Below are 25,648 nucleotides of genomic sequence, written 5' to 3'. Positions count from 1 at the left end.
GGCCACTGGAGACACTTATAGGCCCAAGTGCTGTCAAGGAAGAGCAGGGATTGATCTACGTGCAGAGGTACTTACTCCCAGTTTGCAGGCTGCAGTGTATTGTTTTTGCCACACTGTCCAAATAAAGCCCTGGGTTGTTTCAGAAATTAACTGAGTTTTCTATTTCCTAACTCCTGCCACTAATTTTTTGGAAGGTGGGGTTCCTTGTCTGCACTAACCCAAAAACAGAATCCAATAGGACTGTATTCTCTTCCCCCACTCCCTTTTCCACTTGCTGCCATTCTCCCCTCACCTCCTTCAAATGTTTCTGGCATTAAAACATTAGTGGCCAACACTAGCAACATCACTAGTGACCCTTAAGGTAGTGCATCAGTCTTACCAAAGGGATAAAAATGGAGCGATCAGGACTGCAAGCACTGGATACTATTTACAAAGGAAGAAGAAAAAGATCCATGCTTTTTATTTTATTTTTTTTTTAAAAACCCTAAATCCACCTACCCAATGTATTGGTTATTTCCTTAGGAAAACCTGCTTCCACTGTAAATTCCTGACTAGGCCTGATAATTATGTGAACTGCATCCATCTTAATTAGGTGATAAGCCTCTCAGGACAGGGTCTTCGTTAACTGCAAGTAAATGGCAAATACCCTGCTGCTCTTCTGGCACTTTATAGTCATCATATGACTCAAACCATTATGCAGTAAGGTGTGGAATAGCAATCAGAAAAGTCTATGCTGGATTTTAAAGTTAGGAGTACACTAAAAGAGAGGAGGCTGTTTCCAATATATTGAGTCACGGAGTCAGTGGCTGATGCTCAGCATATGTATGGTGTGGGAGGGATGCAGTGGAGGAAGTGGCAGTGACAAAATAGGCAACATTAATTTACCCTGCAGACAAAATGTAAACTCACCTGCAGACAAGGGTCGCGATGATCACACACCAAGCAGTGCAGCAGCAATCTGCATTTAAGTGCTCTTCACTTTTCCGATGGCGACAGCACAGCCAGAACGAGTAGAACAGGAGGAAGAGGAGATCCAGAGCAAGGCAGGACAGAGCAACACCACCAAACAGCAACAAGGCCTGAGGAAGACAAAATAAAAAAAAATTCCAGTTACATCAGAGGCACCTCCATAGCATAAACATATGACAGAAACAGATGACTTATCTGAGCCCCAGGGATTCTTCACTCATGGCATAGGTCACAGAATCCACCCCTGGACACAAGACTTTATGAAACTAAGCTTATTCATTAAACAGATACGTTCACAAGAGGATGTGCGGAGTAAGTCACAAATAATGGATGCACTATCGTCTTCCTGAGTCTGCAAGTCACATGAATGAGTCAAGATTTGTCTTTAATCCAGAGCAGAGATCAGTACTAGGGCAGCTGGTTGAACTGTACAGCTACGAGTATAAGAGTTTGTTTCCATTTCTGCAGGTCTCTTCATCTTCACAAATAAAATATTCCCTCCAAAATAAATGGTAGAGCAACACTAAGACTAGAAATCCAAGTGCACAAGTGGGTTTGAATCAGAGGGTGGAATTTATTATCCACACTTGAAAGAGACTCTCTGCTTTTAAAAATCAATCCCCAGAGCAGCAATATCTTAGAGGCTCAAGCTGGGTCTGTATGCTTCCACATACTGTACATAGACAAAAAACGATCATCTGGATAATACCAATGGAGATGGGAATATACAATAAATTTGAAATGCTCACTATCAGAACTAGTATGTGTCTACTTCAATTCATGTCTATGGTTTCCTTCAAATGATACCCAACTAGAAACACGAGTGCAGTGTTAACTCCAAATTTCTCATCAGAATCTCAGTGAAACTAGATTCGTTAACAAAAAACAAACAAATGCTCCATTCAGAACGTTCTATCAAATCCACACTAATGTAGTAAAAGGGATACTTCTGCTGATTGCATTTAATAGTCACCAACAACCAGATTCTACCCAGAAAGCAAATAAAATTTAAAAGTGGCTTTAATATCTGGAATGGGGCCCAAGGATTTAGTGCTGACCCAATCGTCTTAGTAGTCTGCAGTTTAGATACAGATCTGTACCAACCATGGACAAAACAAAGGATTTTTTTTAAACAATGTCATCTCCCTGATCTCTCCCGCCCCTCCTCCCCCCCACCCTTCTTCTCTCACTACAATCCCACATTACAAAAGAGGTATTTGATTTAAAAAACACCACCACAAAAAAACCCCACCTGTAACTCCTACCTGGTCAGACAACTGAGCTGAGGAATGTTGCAGTTACATGAAATGTGGTTCTAAGCAAAGGCTGTTACACCATGGACAAAATGCCAAGGTAACCCGCCTCTTAGAGGGAGGGTTTATAGATTTGTATTTTCCTTCCCACCCCCTTTCTTTCTGTCTTATAGCTACCCCCAGCTCCGTTAGCGTCCTGGGAAGTCTTGCAAGCTGCACAGTTCACTGTACTTCCAATCAAGCATGTGCCAGCCTTGACAGAACTTGATACCTGTCAACCATACATCATGAGATTTGCATCAGTTTATAGCCTGCCTGTTGGACCGCAAGTTGCCTACATGGCAGCATAGTATAGCCAAGGCTTTGACAATATATCCACAGCTTTTACCAGAAGACAACTACTACAGATGATTAACACATACCTAACCAGACCACATAGAAAGATACACATCATACCAAGAATCATACACACAGCTGAAACTATTAAAACGGGGGTGGGGAGGACAGAAGGGAGAGTTCCGTTCCCTTCACTAGATCATAACACATGGGGTGTGTGCTGTTGAGAGTTTCTGAACAAAGAGGGGTATTCAACAAGGCAACTGTATTCAGCTGTATTCCCGCTTCCCAAGGCCTGCCATCTACCAGCACACAGTACTAAAATAAATGCACCTGCCAGACTGAGATTCCTTTACAAACACCTTACGTATGGTCCCAGACAAACTGCACAAGGGAAGAAAAAAAATTCCCCCTTCAATGGATACGCTCAGAGAAGCATTACTGCCTGAAACAGGAGCCTCACTAATAATCCATCCCTTTCCTAACACACCATAGTCTTTCTTCAATGGTGAAGGTTTCATGCTGCAGCTCAGCATGCAGAGACATCAACTTCCCCCCATAAGAAAGATTGGTTCCTGTCACTTGTTGCACCCAAACAAAAAAGTCAGGATTGTGAAGAAAGTTTTAATTTGTTTCTCTGTAAATATTCAGCTGACTGGGACTTGTCTGTACCTAGGAGCATGCCAAGGTTCTGTGTTCATTTCACAAGGCGCAAGTGTTTGTTTTCAGCCAATGGACATACAAGACTGGAGTAACTAATCCTTCCAACAAATCAATTTAGGACCCAGAGATACGCTGGCAGTGAAAGACTAGCCACTGCTTGCTTGCTTGCCAGGATTAAACTACTAGTATTTAAAGAGGGACTGCAAGGCTGGATAAATCCCTTACTCCCTTTATCCTGCAACACTAAGTCTGGGAGACCCTGATATTCAAGGCCCCATTATTCTGAGTAAATTTAAAATTATGCACTTCGCTTTTCACCATGGAGAGCACAGATTCCCCAAGCTATCAGAGCCATTATAGTAAACGATGCAGGAACCATACTTATCTGGAGACATGGTGAAGGGGCAACATTTTAATCACTGTAACTACACTTCTGGCAGAAGCCAAAATCGAGCAGTCTTTGAATGCGGGTGTAAATCCAAGTAGTATCTGCCAGATTGGCAGATGTAGCTACGCTGTAGCAGCAATCTTTCAAAATAAAAACAGTAGTAGTGCCTATGGAAGCAGTGGTTGTGGAGCACTGGTAGCATAGAAACAACCAAAGGACACTGATTTCAGAGAGATTCGATGCCCTGGAACTGCCATCCTTTGAGGCCGGAGTGGACAGCCTGCTGTACTTCCCACAGGCTTGCTAGACTCTAGGACAGTCAGATTCCTGGTAGTTTTAAATTTATGTATTTTGGTGTACCAAACACCCATTTAATGCAGGAATCAGATACAAGCGGGGAAAGCTGCGTCACTTGCGCAGATTGCTGGTATTGATAGTCACATTAACAAAACAAACAAGCATCCAGATCCCAATGCCAAGAAAGGAAGTCCCAGAGCAAGAGAAAGGGCACAGTGGGAACAGATTGCCACTCCGGGGATGGCTAGCACTATCTGGGCACTTGCAAGATCATCCACATCATCCTAGTTGAAGGGACCATCACTGTGAAGGGAGAGGGTAGTTCAGTTTCCAGAACAGTGCACTTCTTGGACCTCTACTAAGATCACATCAACAGGGGAGGTAATAGTGCCAAGGGTAACTGGTTTTATTGATGTGCACCCCTATCCTTTGGAAAGGGCTGAGATCACCAACTCATTGTTCTTAGGCCACAGATTTCCCAACTGTGATCCACGGATCATTGGCAGTCCACAGAGAGATAGCTGGTCATGTGGTTTTGGTTCTCCTTTTTCCTAGCTACTAAGATTGCAACAAAAAACCCCTACAAATACACTAAATAAATACTTTCCTAATAGCAACATCTCCATATAAGGAGTTGCTGTTACAGCCACTAAGTCATCTGACCATCATGCATGGGAGGGGAAGTGATCTGTGTAACAGCATATGGACAAGAGGTCTACAAGATAATGAAAGAAACCAAGATGATCCTACCTATAAGAGAGCTTGAGAAGCCCACACCTGGGCCACTAAACAGCTTCAACATAGTAACTTTCAGTCACTACTGAGCTAACCAGAATTTAAACTTGCGACCTGGAAAAGAAAAGCTCCCCATCTAGTCAGTCAAAGCCAATCCAGTGCCCAAACATCATTTTAGGGATTGGCAGAGTATACTGAAATCATGAGATACTTCCCTCTGAAAGACTGTAACTGGGGGAAGGATGACGCAGGTGCAAGCGTTAACATTTCCCTTCAGTTCGCAGTTACAGCACTATAGGGCAGGATTTTATTTGCTTAAAAAAAAACCATGCACATTTTTACTGAGCGAACAAAACTTGTTCGAAGACTGCTGCTGCAGACAGGAGGAAGGAGGTCTGGAAGGTTGGTTTTGAGCACACAATTTCTTATTTCAAGTCTTATTAGGGTACATTAACTTCATTTTCTGGTGCCAGTTCTATTCATTGGCACAGCAGCCAGGTTTTGCCAGTAAACAGATTAAAATAATTTCCCGGGGAATACACCACTATTTTAGTACAACATGGAGCTTCCATTAAACTTTTCTGAAGGAGGACACCAAAGCCTTCACATATCCTTGAAAAACAGCACGAAGTACTTACTGGAAGAGTTAACTTTCCCACATCACAATCTATTGATCCATGAGAGAGCCAGTCATTTTCACTACCACAGTAAAATATAGTGCTAGTTAGTTATATGGCCTCAACAGCAAGCCAAGAGAGATGCCCTTGATTTTCCCATTGGACTTGTCAAAGCCCAAACCAAACACACCCACTTACTCTACACTTCAGGAACACTTACACTTCATCCACTGCTGTAATGCAGGTGTACAACGGTTAGTGAGAAGCTCTCTCATCTACAGTGACATTTGGTACAGGCTAAACTACAGAGACAGGACTCCAATGAGCAAACTATCAGAGTTAAGTGCTGTGATAAGAATTTGGCTGCAATATACCTTTGTTGCATCTTCCACCAGTGAGCTAAAAAAATTGCTTCTGCTTAAAATTCAACTATTTCAGTCCACTGGACAGTTAGTTTAAAATCCATAAGTGTCTACAGTTTGAGAGGATCCCAACAGTACAGTTAGTTTAATCACTCCTGGACTGTGAACTATTTATAGTTTACTTTATAATTAGCCTTTGCCAGAAGAAAGCTTTCCCTGCAATCTGTGACTAAATCTAGCAGGAACATTACACAAGCAACTTGAGATATAAAATAAAAGCAGGAGGGGTTAAAGGAGTGTGGGAAGAGAAAGATGCTCACTCAGAAGAGCAAATGAAGCAAACTGGTCCACTGCCAATAGAGCACTCATATCTATTTATTCCAGTGAGTGATGTCAGTAAGGAGTGTGGGGAAGGGAGACACGACATCATGAGGATATAAAGTAGTCCCAGAGCTATTTCCTCCACTTTGGCTTCTGGCACAAAGAGGGCCAGCACACATCTCTCATTCAGAAGCCCAGTAAGGAGTCCTATTTCTCCTATCCACTGCAAACGCTGCCCATCGCCTTTCAGTACTGACAGTTTCTTAAAGCTGGTAACGTGAAGGAAGCAGCTGACCCTCCAGGTCTTCCCCAGACCATGGGATAGTTTCTCTTAATTCACTTCAGTAGGTTTAATGCACTGGAATTAGTCTGCTTTAAGTGTGCAGCTTTCATTAATTCAGATTAATTTTCCTGAGGGTCTGCACATAGATAAGCCCTGAGACTGCAATTAGAGTTTGACTAAGCATCCATCACTGCCCCTCCCGCTGCCACTCTAGCCCCCATTTTACAATGCATACGTTCAGCACTGGAGGCCTGTATTCCAGTTTGGTCAGTGTACATGAAACAAACTGCTGCCGCTAACGGTACGTGGGCTCCAGAAGTTGACTAGTCAAAGGTCTTACCAGATGGTTGTAGAACGCCAGGGCTGCAACAATAAAGGGTGATGCAAGTAAGGCTGGACCCCTTAATTACCACAGGTCACATGGGGGCAAGGTCTAGAATTCATTCCAGTGGCCCCCAGTTAAAAAAAAAAAACAAACGTTAGCTAAGAAGAACCCAAACCACTTAGTGCAAAGGATTAATTTAACATGAAGCTGGTATTTTCTCTAACTGCAAATTCAAACCCAAGCCATATGAATCAGCAATGGAATACTGATGTTCCAATGGGTTAACATTAAACTACCACACTCTAATCTCCATTTTACAGAAAGGAAACACTCCCTTACTATGGGGGGGGGGGGTATCCCTCTAAATTGGCGGCTGTTCTCCTGTTTCTCTGTAATGACGGCTGAAAGCCTCTACACACTATGGAAAGAATAAGACTCTCTCCAAATTCAGCTTCTATTGACAGGTCCCCACAGACTAAAAGCTTTATTAAATGAGGCTTAGCTCAGAACTGGCAGCTTGTCAAATGAGCATTCTCGCTGAAAAGGTGGATTTCCTTTCTGGGGCTTGTGTTAGATTTCTGGAAAGGAATTTGCAACAAAGATGCATCAGTGTTTAAGCAGTTCCACTTTTGCAGGACTGGGACAAAGATTGTCAGGGGAATGGGCCCTCACCTTCAGAAGCTACCCCTTTCCCATATTCCCTACGGTACAGATCAGACCAGATTAGTAACATAGATGCAGGTTGTCCCCAAACAAACAATCTGCAATACTTAAGATAAAGGGACTTCCCACTGGCAAGGGGATAGCCCAGAGCAGTGGTTCTCAAAGCCAGTCCGCCCCTTGTTCAGGGAAAGCCCCTGGCGGGCCGGACCGGTTTGTTTACCTTCCGCATCCGCATGTTTGCCACTCCAGGCCAGTGGGGACTGCAGGAAGTGGTGCAGGCCAAGGGATGTGCTGGCCGCCCTTCCCGCGGCCAGCATTGTCCTGGAGCGTCGAACCGTGGCCAGTGGGAGCCGCGATCGGCCGAACCTGTGGACGTGGCAGGTAAACAAACCAGTTTACCTTTCTATTGACGAGGGGCTTTCCCTGAACAAGCAGCGGACCGGCTTTGAGAACCTCTGACCTAGAGGACCCCAATGGGCCTCTTCCATCACTAGCGTCTGTGGTTCTTAGTTCCCTACCTCAACTACTACAGGTTTACATCATTTCTGACACTGCAAATACACAATGGATTAGCACATCTATTCCTGGCCCACAATGGTTCCTCCATTTGAAGTTTTACCTCCTTGGACAGACAGTTCTGCTTTCTGTTAAAAAGTAGAAAATCAAAACCTCCTCCTCACTAAGCAGTTTGCCAGCCAACTAGAAACTGGAAAGCAGTTGTGATAAACTAGGAAAATGTGTGTTTATTAATATGGGACAGGTTCCTGTGTGGTTGTTTATGATGAGTTACTTGCTATGGAGTTAGATCAAGAGGGACAGGTAAAGAAACCAAGAACAAAGTGAAACAAAGGCCCAGATAAAGAACACCCCTGCAAAAGGCAAATACCATTTATAGCCATGGAGAGGAGACTTCACAGGCCCAGGCCACGTGATATGGTGAGAAGAGAGATCAAAGGGAGTATTAAACCCTTAAGCTTGGTCTGTGCTATCAATTTATGTTGGTATAACTACATCGCTCAGCTTTTGATTTCCCACACCCTTGAGCGACGTAGTTATACCTGGAGTTAGCGCTATGCTGACAGACAGGCAATTCCCATCGACATAGGTACCACCTCTCAGGGAGGTGGAGTAACTACCCTGATGGGAGATGCTCTCCCATCAGCATAGATAGCATCTTCACCAAGCGCTGCAGTGGTGCAGCTGTGCCGCTACAGTGCTGTAAGTGTAGACAGACAAGCCCTTACAAAACTTCAAAGGCCCTAGAGAGGGAGGAAATTTTGGTGAGTAGGAGAGATTGCCCAGGATGTCAGTGAAAGAGCTCACAAGCAGACACAGACTGGGAGAAATAGGAGCTGAGAGCAGGCAGGTTCTCTAAGCAGGCCTAGGCATCTAGCCCAGGAGCAGCTAAGAGCCACGTGGTTAGGTCTGTTTCACCTTTAACCCACACCTCTGAAAGCTGTATTCCTGCTATTAATATCAACACTGTGACAGAAGGCTTTGTGGTGCCTGACTATTAACTACTAGTCTCAACTCCCAGGGAAAATGTCAACCACAGGGCTTAAATGCCAACTGGACCTGCTGAAAGTCAGGGTTGGTACACAGTGGGCTGTAACCCAAGTCTTGGTGTAAGGGTGTGCAAGTTGAGAGACTGAGGCCAGACACCTATGGGGGTGCATGCAGGAAGACCTGCAACAAGGACAATAGTGCACTTAATCCAGTTAAAAGAAAAGTATTAGTGTCCTCACAAGTCGGACAAAGGTAGTGCAACCTCCACTGCCAACATTTCCCCCACATACACAGGTCTGCTAACGGAGTTTAACTCGCTGTTCCAGGCCTACATCTCTCAAAGGCAAGACCCAGTGGTGCCCAGCTGCCTGTTGGTACATTATAGTGCTTTATGTACACAAGTAATTTTTACCTAAGCACATGACCCCAACACTAGGAGGTCTTAAATATCTTAAAGAAAGGAAAAATTATTTCCAGGTGGAGTCAGTGGCTTAATCCCCACTCCTCTCCTGCCCCAGCAACCAACTCCCTCCCTGTTAGCCTCTTCATTCTAAACAGACCCATTTAAAAGCGAATTTTAAAAAGGCACCCCAATTTCTACCAGTTTCATCCCAGCCCTTAGGTCACTGCGGGGAGGGAGGGTACCACACACATCCTGGGTCTGCACATTCCTAGAACTAGCTCTGTACCAAAGCCAGAATTTGAAGCCAAGACTCCAGATGTAAGAAATCAATGCTTTAACTCGCTCTGCCAGCTCTCACATACAAGTCAAGATACATATGGAATTTCATTTTGAGCTAGCCACTGATTCAGCCCTTTACCTCTTAATTTGGTAGACTCCTCTGAGCATCTACTAGACCCATGGACTCAGTACATAAAAGAAGAGAGTAGTTCAGGAGTGAAAATAAGTAATAAATCTCCGTGTGCGCCAGGAGTTACCACCACCTACTCTCACTGAAGGAGGTTTGGCTCATGACATTAGTGTTCCTGGTTACTAGTGTGAAAACACTCAGCCCTTCTGGCCAGTTAGCAAAGTCATGCATATTGGGGCAAGGGACAAGGTGAAATGCAGAGACTTAATAGCCTATTCTATCCTGCATTGGCAGGGAATTGTTCCCTACACCCCTCTAGAAGCTCTAGCTGCCTGTCACTACACACAGAATGGTGTCACTAGGGAGACCATCTGCCATTCCAACTACAGGGCAGGCACTGCTGAAATCTGAAGGAAGTGGATATAGCACTTTGCATATAAGGAATACCTATGGGACAGGTCCAGATGCTACTGGAGGCTAGAAAAGAGTTAATCTATTCTCCCTCCTGCAGAGTCTGTTTTTGTCCTCACTGAGTATGGGACCCTCTTAGAAACCCTTTTCGACCTGAGCATGCACCACACTGCATAACTTCAAGGGCATTCTGCTATGGCATACTTGCATCCAGCAGAGATGGCTAGATGCAGCGCTCCATAATTGCAGTCATCCCTGCTCCTTTGGTCAGCCCAGAGTCTTTCTCCCATGGAACTCTGCATACAAAGGGCCCACACCTTTGCCAATATGAAGGAAAAAGATCAAGTTCAGGATCAGAGCAGTCTGTTCCCTTGCATTGTGGCCAACCAAATGATTAAAAGACAACAACTTTAGCTGGAACAGTGTTTAAACACAGTTTAAACTACTCACTGAGCCCCAGCATAGATGGGGCCTTTAAGAGAGGGCTCTCCCCAAAGTGGGCGGAGGTGGAAAAGTCACAGATTTTTCCCAATAGAAACAGCCTGTGACAGTCACTATCTGAAAGTCAAATATGAAGGACTGGAGGACAGCTTTGAACAAAAACAAAAAAAATAAAACAAAACAAGGAAGGAGCAAGGGCAGCCAGCCAGATCTATATGGGTCAGAAACAAAACAAGCTTTATCCAGTCACGGAAAATTAGCTGAACGGAAATCCATCAATGAAGAAGATATTTTTCCATAAGTGTGACAGCTGTAGATAATACAGCTCAGCTGGTTTCCCTTTAAATACAATTAGGCTACATTTTGAATATCTTTAAGGATTCAGTACCATATGCAGTATTTGAAAAGCTCTGCTATGGAAAGAAGCCACTTTACAATGCTTCTTAAATATATGCATGCACTTGCATACATAATTAGTGCATGTGCACATGTATGTCTTTTCTTCCAATGTACCTTGTTCTCTCTGCTAATGGCATCTCCACCTAAAAACAAAACATTTCTCAACACTGAGTACCTCGCTATTTGGAGGCTTATCAAGAGAAACTGAAAGGGAAGTGGTCTGAATAGATCTCTTCCTGTAACTAACACAAAAGAAAAAGCTTCCATAGAAGAGTGATGGAAACTATACAACTCTCCTCTTCACAACGGAATTTTGGTTGTGCAGATTTTGTTGAAGTACAGGTCTACTCTAAAGAACAATTAAAAAAAAAAAAACTATCACACTTTGTGTTTTGAAGTTTGCCACCATTAATGGTGTTCGGGTTTACAAGGGAAAAGGCACATTCTAGTTACCAGTCCTACAAACTCACCTCATTACGTAAGAGTCAAGCTGTTTCCCTTCTTTCCCATCACCTCCCCTAAAAAGCTTTGCCAGGACAAATCATACCCTTTGCGATACCTCTCACCCCTTGCCTTCAAACAATTTTGCGCAGCTGTAACAATGCTGTTGATTAGGCACAAGGTGGAAAAAGAATCCCGCTCACTTCCCTAGCTCATACGGTTCAGCAGGGTTAATGGGAATTAAAAAACAGTAAGATACATTTTGCTCCTAAACTAAGCAGATGATTTCATGTAGGGAGCAGATCTGCCAAACAGAGTGGTATTACTTTTACCCAATCACTTTTCAGACTACAACCATGCTTTATATGGCAAGACTAAAGAGATTAAAGGACTGACTTCATTACAGTTTAAGTATCTACATGGGGAACAAATATTTAATAATGCAGAAAGGTATAACAATCCAATGGCTGAAAGTTGAAGCTAGACAAATTCAGTCTGGAAATAAGGCATACATTAAACAGTAATAAGCCATTGGAACAATTTACAAAGAGTCATGGTGGATTCTCCATTGCTGACTATTTTTGTATCAAGATCAGCTGTTTTTCTAAAATATATGATCCAGGAATTACTTTGGGGATGTTCTATGGACAGGAGGTCAGACTAGATCACCACAGTGATCCCTGCTCGGTTTGGCTTTGACTTTCAGAAGTTTGCATGAGCAGAAAAAGGATGCCATCAAAGAAGGTGTTCATTACTCTCTGCAACTGTTACTATTTGCAAAACATAGCAAACATCTGGGTATATTCAAAGAAGTTGTGACTTGACACAAGGAATAATAATTCTTGCCATCGGAGTGGAATTAGAAGTAATGCATAGCAGATGCTGGTGGAGCATCACAAACTTATTCACATAACAGATAGGAAATGGGAAGAGTCCAGGGCTAGAGAAGTGTGGGAATGTGATGTGCCCTTTGAATGTGAGATCTACGCTGTGCCAATAGGGTTTATGGGGTCCTTAGATCATTTCTAGAAAAGTTTCACCTCTGAAATGCTGACATACAATACTGCTGTGAGGAACCATTTGAAGAAATTCATCTTAATCCTGCTTAGGTTTCTAAATCTAAATCTGCTAGAGGTCCACTGCTGTCTACTCTCTGATCAGGGATAACTTTCACAACATTAAAGCAGTTTATACGATGCTGTGTAATTTGAGGGGTATTCAGAAGTCAAACACCAAGACATCAATGTAGTATAAGGTTAGTTGAGTAGAAAGGCAACTTAATTGAAATGTGGGAATAAATTCAACAACATTCTCTCATGGCATTAGCACGTCAAAGAGGCAATCCCCAAAATGGCAATCACCAGGGTATCAAAATATTCCCCCCCACACACACACACAGAGTGTACATTAAAGCTCTCTCTCAAGAATAGAGAGGATTGCCATAATATCAGCTCTTACAGTACAGTCTTCAGGGACTAAATCAGAAAAAGTGATCTCTACCTCTACCCACTTAGATCCCAAAAAAAGACGCTCTGCAGAGTCTATTATGATGATCTTCATAAAGCACTCTGAGTAGGGTGACCAGATGTCCCGATTTTATAGGGACAGTCCCGATTTTTGGGTCTCTCTCTTATATAGGCTCCTATTACCTCCCACCCCCGTCCCGATTTTTCACATTTGCTGTCTGGTCACCCTAACTCTGGATAATCATTTTATCAGTGATATTGTTAAGAGTTTAAAAGTTACCACAACTAGGCTTCAGAGCCAACACACCATTAAGATGAATGGGGAAATTCATAGCACTCACAACTACTGTCTCAGGCTGTCACTATTGTTTACATTTGGTTCATGTTTTGCAGATTATCCTTGCAACCAAAAGGCAAGAGACTTTTTAAAATGAAAGTTTAGGAGTAGTCTACACTTGGGATTTGCCCCATCTGCAATCCTCCGTAGCCAGCCACAGGTATGGCTGCAAACCCTTGGTGTAGTCAAGCATACTTACTGTTTGCACAGGGGGTATAACATGGGTTTCTAACTCCACCAAAACAAATAAATTGCTCTACCAGTCTACATTGCACAAGTGCAACCTGCTAGCTACACTGATGGGGGACCTTCCACAGATGAAACAATAAATAAAATAATCAATCCACTGCAAACCAGCTCACTTGACCCTTTCTTTTAAAATAAGCTATTTAAGGCCAATGTTAATGTATGAGGGTAGCTACTCTGGAGGAAGATGGCAGGTTTTAAACAGAAAACAGAAGAGAAAAAGCAATAGTTCTCTGATGAAATTTTAAACTATGAATGGGAGGACTGGAGAGGTGAGGAGAGATAATACAGATCCCTGATCTGTCTACTGACTATATGGAATTTAAGTGACCCAGCATGAACGAACAGCATAACAGGCTGTTAAATGTTTAGATGCAGTATATCTGTAACAATCAAGAGCCGCACTCTTCACTTGAGATGGGCACAAATCCTCAACTTCCCCTTCAAAAGTATTTGAATCTGTATAGGAAGGAATTTTCCTCCTTGCCTTCTGGCATGGGATATTTTGGGGGCAGAGAAGAAGGGGGAAGCACACACACAAAAAAGTAAAGCTTGTTTAGGTGCAGTAAAGAAAAACTCTTCCCATCTGCTCTCCCCCTTAGGGAGTGGGGCCGAAGAAGAGGGAGGAAGACAGCTCACAAAAGGATAGGTCTACACTACACACTAAGCTCCAAGACAAGGCAACTGATATTTAGTGTTAAGGAGCCTTCGAATCAAGAAGCAAAACAAAAAAACCTTTACCACTTAGAGCCTGTAACACACAGGAAGCAGCAAGATCAAAGCTATTAAAGCCAGCCAAGACCAACCACAGTCACAGCTGGAGCCTGTGTTTCTGCACCACTGACAAGACTGGAAGCCTCATTAACCACTTCTTTGTCTCAGTATGGCAGACTCCTGGTGCAGGCTCCTCAGCAATTGCTGGAAATGACTAAGGCCTCCAGCAAGCTACGCTAAAGGGAAATAGAGTTTTAAATAGAGACACCTTCCTTCACTTAGCACCACAGAACTGTAGATGTCTTCTCGGCAACCAGAGGGCGTTAGACAGTATGTCCCTGAGAAGAGCATTCTGGCAAGTGGTAAGCACTCATGATGAGTCACTGCTTCTTCTGTCCAGTTGTCATGATAATTAGAGGGGACCATATGCTTTTAAAGTCTTAAGTATCATTCATAAGAGAAGAATACATATGCACTGAAGTGATATACTTCTAGGTCAAACCATATAGTAGCAGCTTAAGAGCAGTTGCAGGGTAAGTAGGGTGCCACAAGGCTGCTGGGGGGAGGGGAAAAGGGGGGAGGGCGCAATCTGCTTTGGAGAATAATCATCCAACAATGAAAGTGTCTCTCCATAGTCCCTCCATTTTAAAAGTGACATTGATCTCCTTTCATTTCAAATCAAAACTATTAATTTATGTTACAGCTCATCTGCCCATGAAGTTGGAAACTGTCAATGCCAATGAGCCTAAATAGTATAGCCACCAGTTTTGTGTCAGTCTTCAGGCACGTGTATTCCTCCCATTGCACAATTCCTCTGCTCTGCATGCTGAGTTCTGGGGAGCCTGCAGGCTCCTGGACTATCTTGCAGAACAAGTTTCTTCCCAAAGTGAACTAAATAGACTAAACAACTCATTAGCTAGTCTGCAGTGTTATTTGTGCTAGCAACCAGAAACATCTGAAGGACAGGTAGACTAGAAAAAAAAAAAAAAAAACCCACACCCACCCAGCCACCCTCTAAGGATGCCTCCAGCCTGCTCAGGACACCACAATCACTGGAATCGTTCCTGCATAGATGGTTCAGAACAATTATTTACATGCACTAAGTTTCCAGTTCTGTTTCACAGGAAGGGATTTCCTGGCAACTGTTTAGAGGCTCCACCTACACTGACCTCATAGCCGTGTTTGAAGAGTGACTCCATCTAAAGCGGTTTACAATGTGGTCTGACAAGGCTAGCGTGAATGGAGCCAAATCCCATTTAAAAAAAAAAAAGGCAGTTTCTAATATTTTAACATCCATCCACATCAGCCAGTCACACTTTATCATAACACAGTTCAGCAGAAACCAAGTTTAGACACTGTTCTTAAAACACAGCTGACAAGAGAAGAGTGGGACACACTGCTGTTCCAATAACCTCCCTGGAGCTCAGAAGGTGAAGAAAGCTGGTGATTAGCCTGCCATTTAGAGTCAGATTTTAACTTAACTGTGCACAGCAGCGGGTTGCAAGCAGAGACAAAGCATGTCCTTTCTCTTCCCACCCACCCACTCCTATTTCATATCACAAAGGGAATGCAGCAGTACAACACTCAAGCTTAAGTAGCTTAGAGATGAGCCTCTGAAATGTACATACATGGCCTTAGGTGTACAGAACTTTTTCCAGGCAGACCTGAAGCTGGGGGAGGGAGAAGGAGATGCAAAAGGAAAACAAAAAAACAAAACCCAGCAAGCTTATAGGGAGAATGCACTTCAACATTAAACACTGCAAATCAGGGAGGAGAAAGCACTAAGCAGCATGCATGCAGCACGAAAGAGGACTAGAAAATTAGTTTGAGAAAACATGCATTTAGTAAAGTGCCACTAGTCTGCATGGATGCTGAGTTTTCAATTTTACTACACACTTTCCAAGAGGCTAAAATGGTACAGGTGGCCAGATTTCATAAGACAAGGGCAAGCTATGCCTCTCTATTTCACAACGCCACAGCTTCTTAAGAAGTCTGCACTGTGTATACTACGTGCCTGGGGCAGACATACATGCAGAGCAGCAGAGGTCTCATGTCAAATTTCACTGGATTCCCCTCTTATAGCAGTGCCCTGAATTCTGCCCACCTGAGGGCTACACTGGCAGTTTTTCAGAAGCCCTTGTGTTGCACTGAATTGCATGAAACTCCGACTGCAAATGGCAGCAATGAATCAGGAGAGACTAGGTCCCATCATACACAGATGCAAGAAGCCCAGATATCAGTGGGGCAACTGTCCAGTAAACTGCGATTGACATGGTTTCTGCCTTGACTGCAGAAGACTTCTTTCCGCCATTGAGTCTCTCCCTCAGTCTTATACACAACTGAGTCCATATATCTATTATTCTTACTCCCCTCCTCCCACAGGGAAAAAGGTAGCAAATACAGCAGAACCTCAGAGTTATGGACACCTCGGGAATGGCGGTTGTCTGATGCATTTGTAACTCTGAACAAAACAGCTCTGGCTCCAGCAGTCCAAACTCCGGGCCAGGTTCCAGAGGCAGCTCCCTTCCTAGGTAGGGCAAGCTTGTCTCCTACCCAAATGGGGGTGGGTGGAGATTTTATACATACACACATACACTGTGTGAGTGTGTGTAAAAACAGCACCCATGGCTTACAGGAAAGCAGTGTAGATCCCAGTGCTGCTCCTGCCTGCAAATCACAGCCTCTTCAACTCCTAGCTGTAAGTGGGTGCCATGAGCATGGAGGTGGGAACAGGCCACCCAAATGTGCCTACCTTTAAAATGCAATAAAGGCACAGAACAGTATTTGCTTCCCCCACTGCCTAATTGGTTACTTCTGTTTTCACATGGTGTCTGGTTGACTGGTCACTCCGGAACTCTGGTGTTTGCATCTTTGAGGTTCTACTCTAAGTTAATGCTTCGGACTGATAAAACTAGGCACAGAGTTATTCAGTGGGCCATATTGCCTTGATGCTGTGCTGCTGATTGGCTGATGAATTTCACAGCTGCACAGCAACACGAAAACCTAATGAGGTGGGAGGTTGGCAGCGTGCATGAGAGCTCGCATCTCAATCCTTCCTCCACTACATGCCCACAAGCAAAGCATGACACCACTATTGCTTCGGCACTCTGGATAATCACAATATTGATCTCTTCCCCACCCAGAGGTTGGGGGAAAAAAAAAAAAAAAAAAAACAATCGCAGCAGGCAGTGCCTTTGCACAAAAGGCAGAAACAGTTGAATCGTGTCAGCCTAACTAGCCTGTTTTAGACAAGCACATAGCATCATCCTGTTCTCTTCTGTTCCCTTCCCTGCCTCACGTCTTGGGTAAGGGGGGAGAAGAGAATATAGTATGTGGGTCTGCAGAGGAGGACGACAACGGAACAGAGGAGAGCCAGCCCACCCGCTTCCTCACAACAATGCCAAAGGCTGCTCAAGACACCCATCCTTCAATCAGTGGGCCAAGTCAGATCTATTATCCTATTTACAATGCTGACATTGTAAGAATGCTACCTGAAAATGAGTCAGTTTAGGTCAAATCAATTGTAAAGCAGAAACTCAAGCACTGACCCCTGAAAAGAAAGGTTGCTGGGCAGCACTATTATCCATGTAGATTTCTCTCTCCACTAACCCAGAAAGGGAGCACAGCAATCACAGAATAGCAAGGAATAGCTCTGTTCTAGATTCCCAGACTGCAGTGACATTTGAGTCAGAGCAGAAGTTTTTCCAACAGCCAACAAGCATCGTGTTCTCCCAGATTCAAGTGGAAGCAGGGCTTGTAGAATTGGCATACTGTGCTATGTTACTTGATCCAGTGGTTTGACCACTACAGCCACACAAAAACTGAAACAAAACGTGTTACGATCTGGAGGCAAGGCAGCGGACCAATTCCAGAGAGCCCAAATGTAGGGACATTTACCAGGTCTAACAGGCAAAAACCCACCACTTCACTAAAGCTTTCCTCCAGTACCGCCCACCTACCAAAACCAGTATTAGTCATTTCTCATCACTTTCCAACTAAGGGAGAAGACCTGACTGAGGATGGGGAAATTGCTGCAACTGTGAAAAAACAAGAGAGATGATGGAGATAAAAATATGCTGAATGACTGCTTTCTATGACTAATAGACACCACGGTGACAGGTACCTTAGGAGCGCTAGTTCTAGGATGGTGCCTAATTGGCATAAAGTGGAGCAGATTGCAAACAAACAGACTACAGACACCAGCATGTAAGGATACCCCCTGCCCGAGATCTGAAACCAAAATGGAATGATCTTTCCACAGGCTACATCACATATGGTCCTGGCCCAGTCTGTGGAACTCCTTGAGTCGTTTGGGTCCTGAATACCTGGAGAAACCTGCCCATCGTTATGGAGTTGAAAGGTAGATGAAGAAGTGGTTGTTCTCTAATCTGTGTGGGGAAAGAGGTCCTCTAAACTAGCAGTTACCAAACATCTGCAGAAAGCGTAAGCGGTCTGGTCACACAGTGCTGGCTCTCATCCTCGTTCTCAGCTAAGAGCTGATTGAAGGGGAGATTTACATCAACAGGGCTATTTCCACCCACTTTTCTTAAAAAAAAAAAGAACAAAAGTAATCACACTCAAAATACATCCACTGGTACATTTGATAGAAACAACTGAGACTGGGTGGGGAAAGCATATATGTCCCACTATGAAGATGGGTATTATGAATGCAAGGTAGTGCTAAATATCTAATGCTGGCTAAGTATCAAGATACTGTCTTCTCATCTTCCACCAGGCTACAAGTAATCTAAGAGCATATGTGGAGGGACACACACAAGGGACTGCTGGTTTTAAAAACTACAACAGTACTTTCAATGAATGGCCATTACATGTTGTAAAAATCCATTAACACGCTGTCACCACCTTTGCCTCTCCATCTGCTCCTGACCAGGACAAATGGGTATGAGGAGGAGCCAGTTTCTCTTCCCTTCTGCCATTATTCATACAGCTGTGACTTTGTGCTAAGTCTGCATGCAGTCCTAGGACTGTAGTGCCTCTCCCCGGAGCAATGGGTGAAACAGTTCTGAAGATGCAAAAGTTCTACAGTGCCACAGCTTGTAATGAACCAATTCAAAGCAAGTCTCTTACCAAAAAATGGGCAAGGTATTGAAACAAGGGGTCTCTTTCTCTCTCGCTCAAACACCCTCCCCCACCCCTCTAAATGTGACTGTCACTAGAGCTGCATGCACTATGTGAACTCTACTAGGCAAGCAAGGCAAGAAGGGAGTGACAATGGAAATAACTCTTTTCAAGTGTTACTGTACAAACAGATCTGAAAAGACATTGAAGACAGTGAAACTTAGTGCAGAGACAATAAAGCGAACAGGTGAAAATTAGAAGCATTTGTCATCACTCAAAAGCAGCAGCTATAGTTGGCACACTCAGAATCACTGGATAGATAAAGTTTGCCGCAGTAACTTACAAGGCTATTTCCAGCTCCTCAAAGTGCAAAAAAAAAAAAAAAGTTGAAGTGCAGTTTTAAGAAGTGGTGTCTCTAGCACTGATGCAGCGTTTAGCTTTCAGTGTTAGAAACAACCCTTGAATGCTCTCCAGGGGTCTTATGCTGGCATAGACATTTCCCCCCCACCACTAGAATCATAGGAATGCAACAGTGGACAGGCACTAGCGATTAAGTATGCTGTTGTGTAAACCTGCTCCTAGCAGGCTTGGACACAGTGGCTAACATCAGTTGTCTGTCTATTCCAGTGCTCCCCCTATTGCTACTGCCAGTACACTTGCAGACCCAGCATCACCAGTAGCATCCTGGAGAAATTTCAGCACAGAGGCCAGTGTAGACATTCCCAGAGATAAAGTGGGAACTGTAAGAACAGAAAATAAAAGGGAAGAACGACATGGGCCACATTCATCATGAGGTACTCTTCATATGAGGGTCTGACTCAGCTCTCAGTGGAGCCCATTGCTCCATACCATTTGTATAGTGTTTGTATCAAAGCACTTTTTGTTTTTGGATGTTTATATAGTACTACTTGATCCGTCAGTTAATGCCACACATCCATGAGAGTGGTTGGCTAGACAGCAACAAGAGAAGTTAGAACAAACTTCAACTCAGAGACTAAGTATATTATTGCTGACTCAGTATTTCTAGCCCCTAGGAGCTAAGGGGGCAAGCTTTAATCCTCAAGAACAGTAGTTAGGAAAAGGTGCCCCTTAATATCTAAAATCAAGTGAACATCTGCAGTAGTCAGAAAGCTGTATTCAGCTCAGAAGAATGCATCCACTGCAATTTGTGGGTTGACCCACTGCTGTTACTCAGGTTACTAGGTTAGCAGCAAGTAAAAATCCATAACTGATCAAACAGTTCAAAACTCCATAAGCGATGGAGATTATACAGGCTCTGCTCTCAAGGATATTGCATGGTAATAGCACTCTATAGCGTTTCCTCTCAAAAAAGCTGTGGTGGGTCAAGCTGGTTCTTACTAAGTTGTGTACAAAGTCTTCAATCAGGTTCAATCAAGTTAGGATAATTAGGATCTTGATAGTGGTCTTTTCACTACATCTTTTAACCAGGACAAATTAATTTGAGTGCAGGGTTTTCTCCACCAGCCAGAAGACGCGGGTGGTTTTTTGTATCAGTTGCACAGCTCAGCCATGTGAAAACACCAAATCAACACATTGTCTATGGCCTAATGTGGCCAGCATCTCTGATGTCGGGAGTGGCTCAGACAAGAAGGCCAAAACTACTTACTCCATCTACTGGATCATGGTGTTTAAGCAAGACTTCTCCCTTCCCCCTGGTGTATTGTTTGACTCCTTAATGATCTCGTCACAACAGAGAAATGATTTCCAAACAAACATAGAAGAGCTTATCACCTTGTGAGCACTATTGTAGTATAACTAGCTATACGAGTAGCCTTTCTAAACTCACACTTAGCAAAAGGAAAAATCCATCAGGCTATTTATTCCTATATTAGTCCATAGAACTCCTCTATTGAGACAAAAATCTTTCTGCCCACGTTAACGAGGCGGGACTTCAAAGATGAAATGCTATTCTCAACTCCTGCCTACATTCTGGAAGGCGTTTTCTATCTCACAGCTACTGTCTCCCAAAATACCTCATACTGGTGAGGTCGGAGCAATTGGGAGGGATGGCACAGGTGCCAAGTAATCTGTTGTTTTGGCAGAGATACTTCAAATGGTATTGCGTCAATAGTTTTTAAATCAGCAACTCCCCATGAGAAAATTGTTAAGCAGGGAGTCTAGTGCTGAGCAGCACCTGCAGTTTATGAGGGAAGTCTTCTCATGTGACAGTGCACTACCACACCGGCCACTTGTTACCAGGTACAACTGAGGCACTCTTACCCCTACCCACAGAATCAGGCTGCAGCTCTTTCACTGGCAATAGGGAGGAGTCATTCACATTCAGACATGCTCATCAGGACGGAAGAACCCAATGCACAGCTACAGACTAGGGACCGAAGGGCAGCAGTTCTGCGGAAAAGGACCTAGGGGTGACAGTGGACGAGAAGCTGGATATGAGTCAGCAGTGTGCCCTTGTTGCCAAGAAGGCCAATGGCATTTTGGGAGGTATAAGTAGGGGCATAGTGAGCAGATCGAGGGACGTGATCGTCCCCCTCTATTCGACATTGGTGAGGCCTCATCTGGAGTACTGTGTCCAGTTTTGGGCCCCACACTACAAGAAGGATGTGGATAAATTGGAAAGCGTCCAGCGAAAGGCAACAAAAATGATTAGGGGTCTGGAACACATGACTTATGAGGAGAGGCTGAGGGAACTGGGATTGTTTAGTCTGCAGAAGAGAAGAATGAGGGGGGATTTGATAGCTGCTTTCAACTACCTGAGAGGTGCTTCCAGAGAGGATGGTTCTAGACTATTCTCAGGTGGTAGAAGAGGACAGGACAAGGAGTAATGGTCTCAAGTTGCAGTGAGGGAGGTTTAGGTTGGATATTAGGAAAAACTTTTTCACTAGGAGGGTGGTGAAACACTGGAATGCGTTACCTAGGGAGGTGGTAGAATCTCCTCCCTTAGAAGTTTTTAAGGTCAGGCTTGACAAAGCCCTGGCTGGGATGATTTAGTTGGGGATGGGTCCTGCTTTGAGCAGGGGGTTGGACTAAATGACCTCCTGAGGTCCCTTCCAACCCTGATATTCTATGATCACTGTGCTCACCCACACTCCTCTTTCCCATAAGCTACTTTCAGATAGAACTTCAGATCAAACTCAGACGAGCCACATCCCAGCTATTTCTACTGACCTAGCAAAGAAGCAAGAGTACCGGGCACCATTCACTGCAATGCACAAGTGTGTATGAAATCCAAGTGATCCATAATGTCTACAGCTTTAGCTATACCACGCTCTCTCTGAGCATCTAGTTTAACCCTCTCCCACCCTGGTATTGTCAGAGATGGAAAATCCTTTCACCCAGATATTCTGTAGCTTTTAAGACAGATTAATCTATCTATTTTCATTTCACCCAGTGGTCTAACAATACTGTAATATTTAAAAACACTGTTGACCTCAATCTTTTTGTTAAGAGTTTACTCCACTTACTTCGCCACACGTGGCATGTACATTAAACCACAACTGCCTGAACTGCTATTTTGCTTTTCCAAATATGTTTCCCTGTTCGCAGCACAGATGTAGGCTACAAACCATCATATTAAAAAAAGTTAGCTATTCTATAACCCATTAGAGAAATAGTTGACAAAATTTAATGGGTTGATATTGGCATGAGGGCCACGCAAACAAATACAGTTAAAAGAATGAGTGCCCACTTAGGACAAAAATGCCATTCATTGCACCACAGTTCTGACTGGTCAATTGCTAATAAAAAAATGTTACCAGCAAGTTTTATGAATGAGCCCTATCGAAAAGCTGCACATGGGCCATATATAAGCCAGTCTGACAAGGGCCTGATACTGAGAATTACTTGTAAAACATTGACAAATATAATGAATTACTTCTACCCCACTGTTAACCACCATCTACAATCCTTTAGTTATTCTGCAGAGAACCAGCCAAACTTACACTTCAGGTTGTACTCTGCAGTGAGGACATACCCTGAGAAACAGATGCTGCATCCAAAGAAACTACCAAAACAAATGGTGAAGGATTTTATTCTCCACAGAATCCGTCTGAGGCATCTTTGAAAGTGTTAGCCTGTTACTGGATTAGCATCGCAAGGGCTGCTCTTATCTGCACAGCTTCAAGCTAAGTGTTTCCCTCTGAAATTATAATCAAGTGCCATAGTTCTGCTGTCTTGTACATTTTCATGCCCTTACTGAATAGAAAAGCTGGGGCTGCTTGAAAAGTTAATTCGCTATTTACACCAGTAAACTGCAGAAGGGTTTTATTGGAGTCCAAAATGGGCTGGCTGCAGAGACTGAAGTTGGTGCTAGCAGTGCTTGCAACAAGAGGTAGTACTCTTTTTACCGTTGCTTTAACTGAAACAAAGAAATATGAAAATGCACCCTTGTTTATGCTCTGTTTTGACAAACTACTTCTAATACCACAGAGAAGTTGGATTTTCTAGGCATTCTTCCTCTTGTTTGGGTGGGCAGAGAAGTTCACCTTTTTTCATTGAAAGGCAGACAGTATAGACACAGAATTTTGGTTTTAAACCCAATAAACTGTATGGCTGATCGCTGAAAATTTTTGATAGAGAATTTTCTTTTTTTGGTACAGTTTGGATGGTTCACTTTGCTTGTAAAAGTGCATAGCTAAGGAACTTACTATTGCCAATTTATTTTGCAAGCTGAGTAGTTTTGAGTATTGGGGAAGTAGAGCTTTTTCCAAAACTTAAAAGTCGATGAAAACAAATCTACAATGGGGTTGCATGGCTCATAAACCAGGGAATATTACCGCATAGATCCAAAACCTCTGCTCAATGTGTGTACTTTAAAATGGTCCTTTAAAACAATCCTATTCCATTTCTCTACAATGGATTAGTATTTTCCCAGTTCACAGTTTATGTACTCTAGTCCATGCTAGACAGGACACAAATCAGAAAACTTGATGCTATGCATAGGCTACTGAAGATTCCAGTTCAGTTAGCTCCCTAGCTAGCCGTCTCATCCATTGAGCTGCACTTGAGTAAGGTTGTATTGTTTAAAAACAAGTGTAATATATTGGTGCTGACAAACTATTAAGATATACTGGACCACTTATGATCGTGAAATTGGTTTAAGTACAATATAACGATGCTTACAGATTTCTCCACACCCTTAGATAATGGTACCCGAGTAATAGCACGTGACAAGAATCCCGTAACTCATACACACAAGGTGGCCCAGTTCATGCTGAATGAAAACTGAATTATCCTTTCCTGATTCTCTTGTGCTTAACTGTACAATCTCAACGATTCTCTTTATGGAATTCATGTGTGTGTGTGTGTGTGTGTCACAGTGTGGCGCTTTACAGGAGTGTTTTTGGAAGACCAGGTCGATATCTTGAACAGTTTCCCCTGAGGTATTTTTAGCAGCATCTCAGGTTTTTTACCCCTTAACTCTCAGGGGATGTCACTGGCATGATACACTGATTTAGAATTGTCCTGGTTCATGGTCAGGGGTGCTAGGATACAAATGTCACTTCCATAGTACCCTCTCTCAAACAAAACCTAGCACTGGGCTGAGCTAATCCTCCACTAAAGAGCACATCTTAGGGATGTTCATTATAATTGGGAAGTAAGAGGACATTCCTATGCAACAAATAGAAGAGAATGATGGGGCCACCTCCTCAGTGTTCTTAATTATGAGTTTGTCTAGTAACCTGGCTGTGAACTTGTATGTTTGTGGGGGATTGTTACAACATTAGTGCTCTGAACCTATTGGGACTCATTTTGGTCTTGTCTGTAAATGACCAACCAGGGTTACTGAACAGCTTTTGAAGATAAGGGCTGTAGCACATCCCCATAACATGGTTTTCACCTGTCTATACAGGAAAGGCCCTGCAATGTGCAGACCATGTTATGTCTCCCATTACTCTACATTTGCTTGTGCAGATAAGCTCTAAAACAGAGGATATGAAGAGATTCTGGAGCAGGGGGAGGGGAAAGAAACTCTGCTTCAGAGGAGTTAATTACTAGTGAGAGGCACAGTTTAGTGGCCTGATCGCAGGGCTGGGAACTTGTGACTTCTAATCCTAGCTCTGACATGTAATATCTTTTGACATAAGGGAAACCAAGGCACAAAGCCTCTAGATCAGTACAGTGAGGGAATTATTGTATACAATGAACTCTGACAGTGAAATCCTAAACATTTACTTTGGTAGCTATGACCTGGCATGAGTATGGTTTCTTACTTAATCAGTGGCAAACTGATAAATCTCATCTCTTCCTTGAGAAAGAGAGGGGTGTATAGTGGAACAAGGAGTTGTGCTTTATGTAACTTTCTCATGACAGGTGGGACTTTAATGTTCGACTGGAGGAAGCTCTGGGTGAAGTGTCAAATGCCCCTTTGGAGTGGTTTATCTTTGAATCAATAGGCAAAAATGTAGAAAACATACTGGTAATATGAAAAGGCTTCCTGACCAATTTCTGCCTTTACAAAACAAAGTGGTTTTAATTTTTAACTATCATGGAAAACCACACTTCTGGGCTTGGCATGTACACTACTTGTTTCCTACTATTTGTGGCTCTCTTTTCTGAGCTCAGAAGTGCAGATGAAGTGGTAAAATCAGTAGAACAAACCA

General features: G+C 43.3%; 1 protein-coding gene across 9 annotated transcripts in view; it reads right to left on the bottom strand.

The window, feature by feature from the left end:
- The window catches only part of TTYH3 (tweety family member 3), a 100,952-nt gene that overhangs the window by 51,250 nt on the left and 24,054 nt on the right, over window positions 1-25,648 (bottom strand). For all 9 annotated transcript variants that reach the window (XM_077829011.1, XM_077829017.1, XM_077829015.1 and 6 more), the window contains exon 2: window positions 910-1,079. In XM_077829011.1, the coding sequence (XP_077685137.1) occupies window positions 910-1,079 (170 nt within the window). The remainder of the gene's footprint in view (window positions 1-909; window positions 1,080-25,648) is intronic.

This window comes from Eretmochelys imbricata, chromosome 10 (assembly GCF_965152235.1).
Source record: "Eretmochelys imbricata isolate rEreImb1 chromosome 10, rEreImb1.hap1, whole genome shotgun sequence".
Lineage (NCBI taxonomy): Eukaryota > Metazoa > Chordata > Testudines > Cheloniidae > Eretmochelys > Eretmochelys imbricata.
Note: the sequence above shows the minus strand (reverse complement) of the source record. Positions and strands in the feature narration are given on the sequence as shown.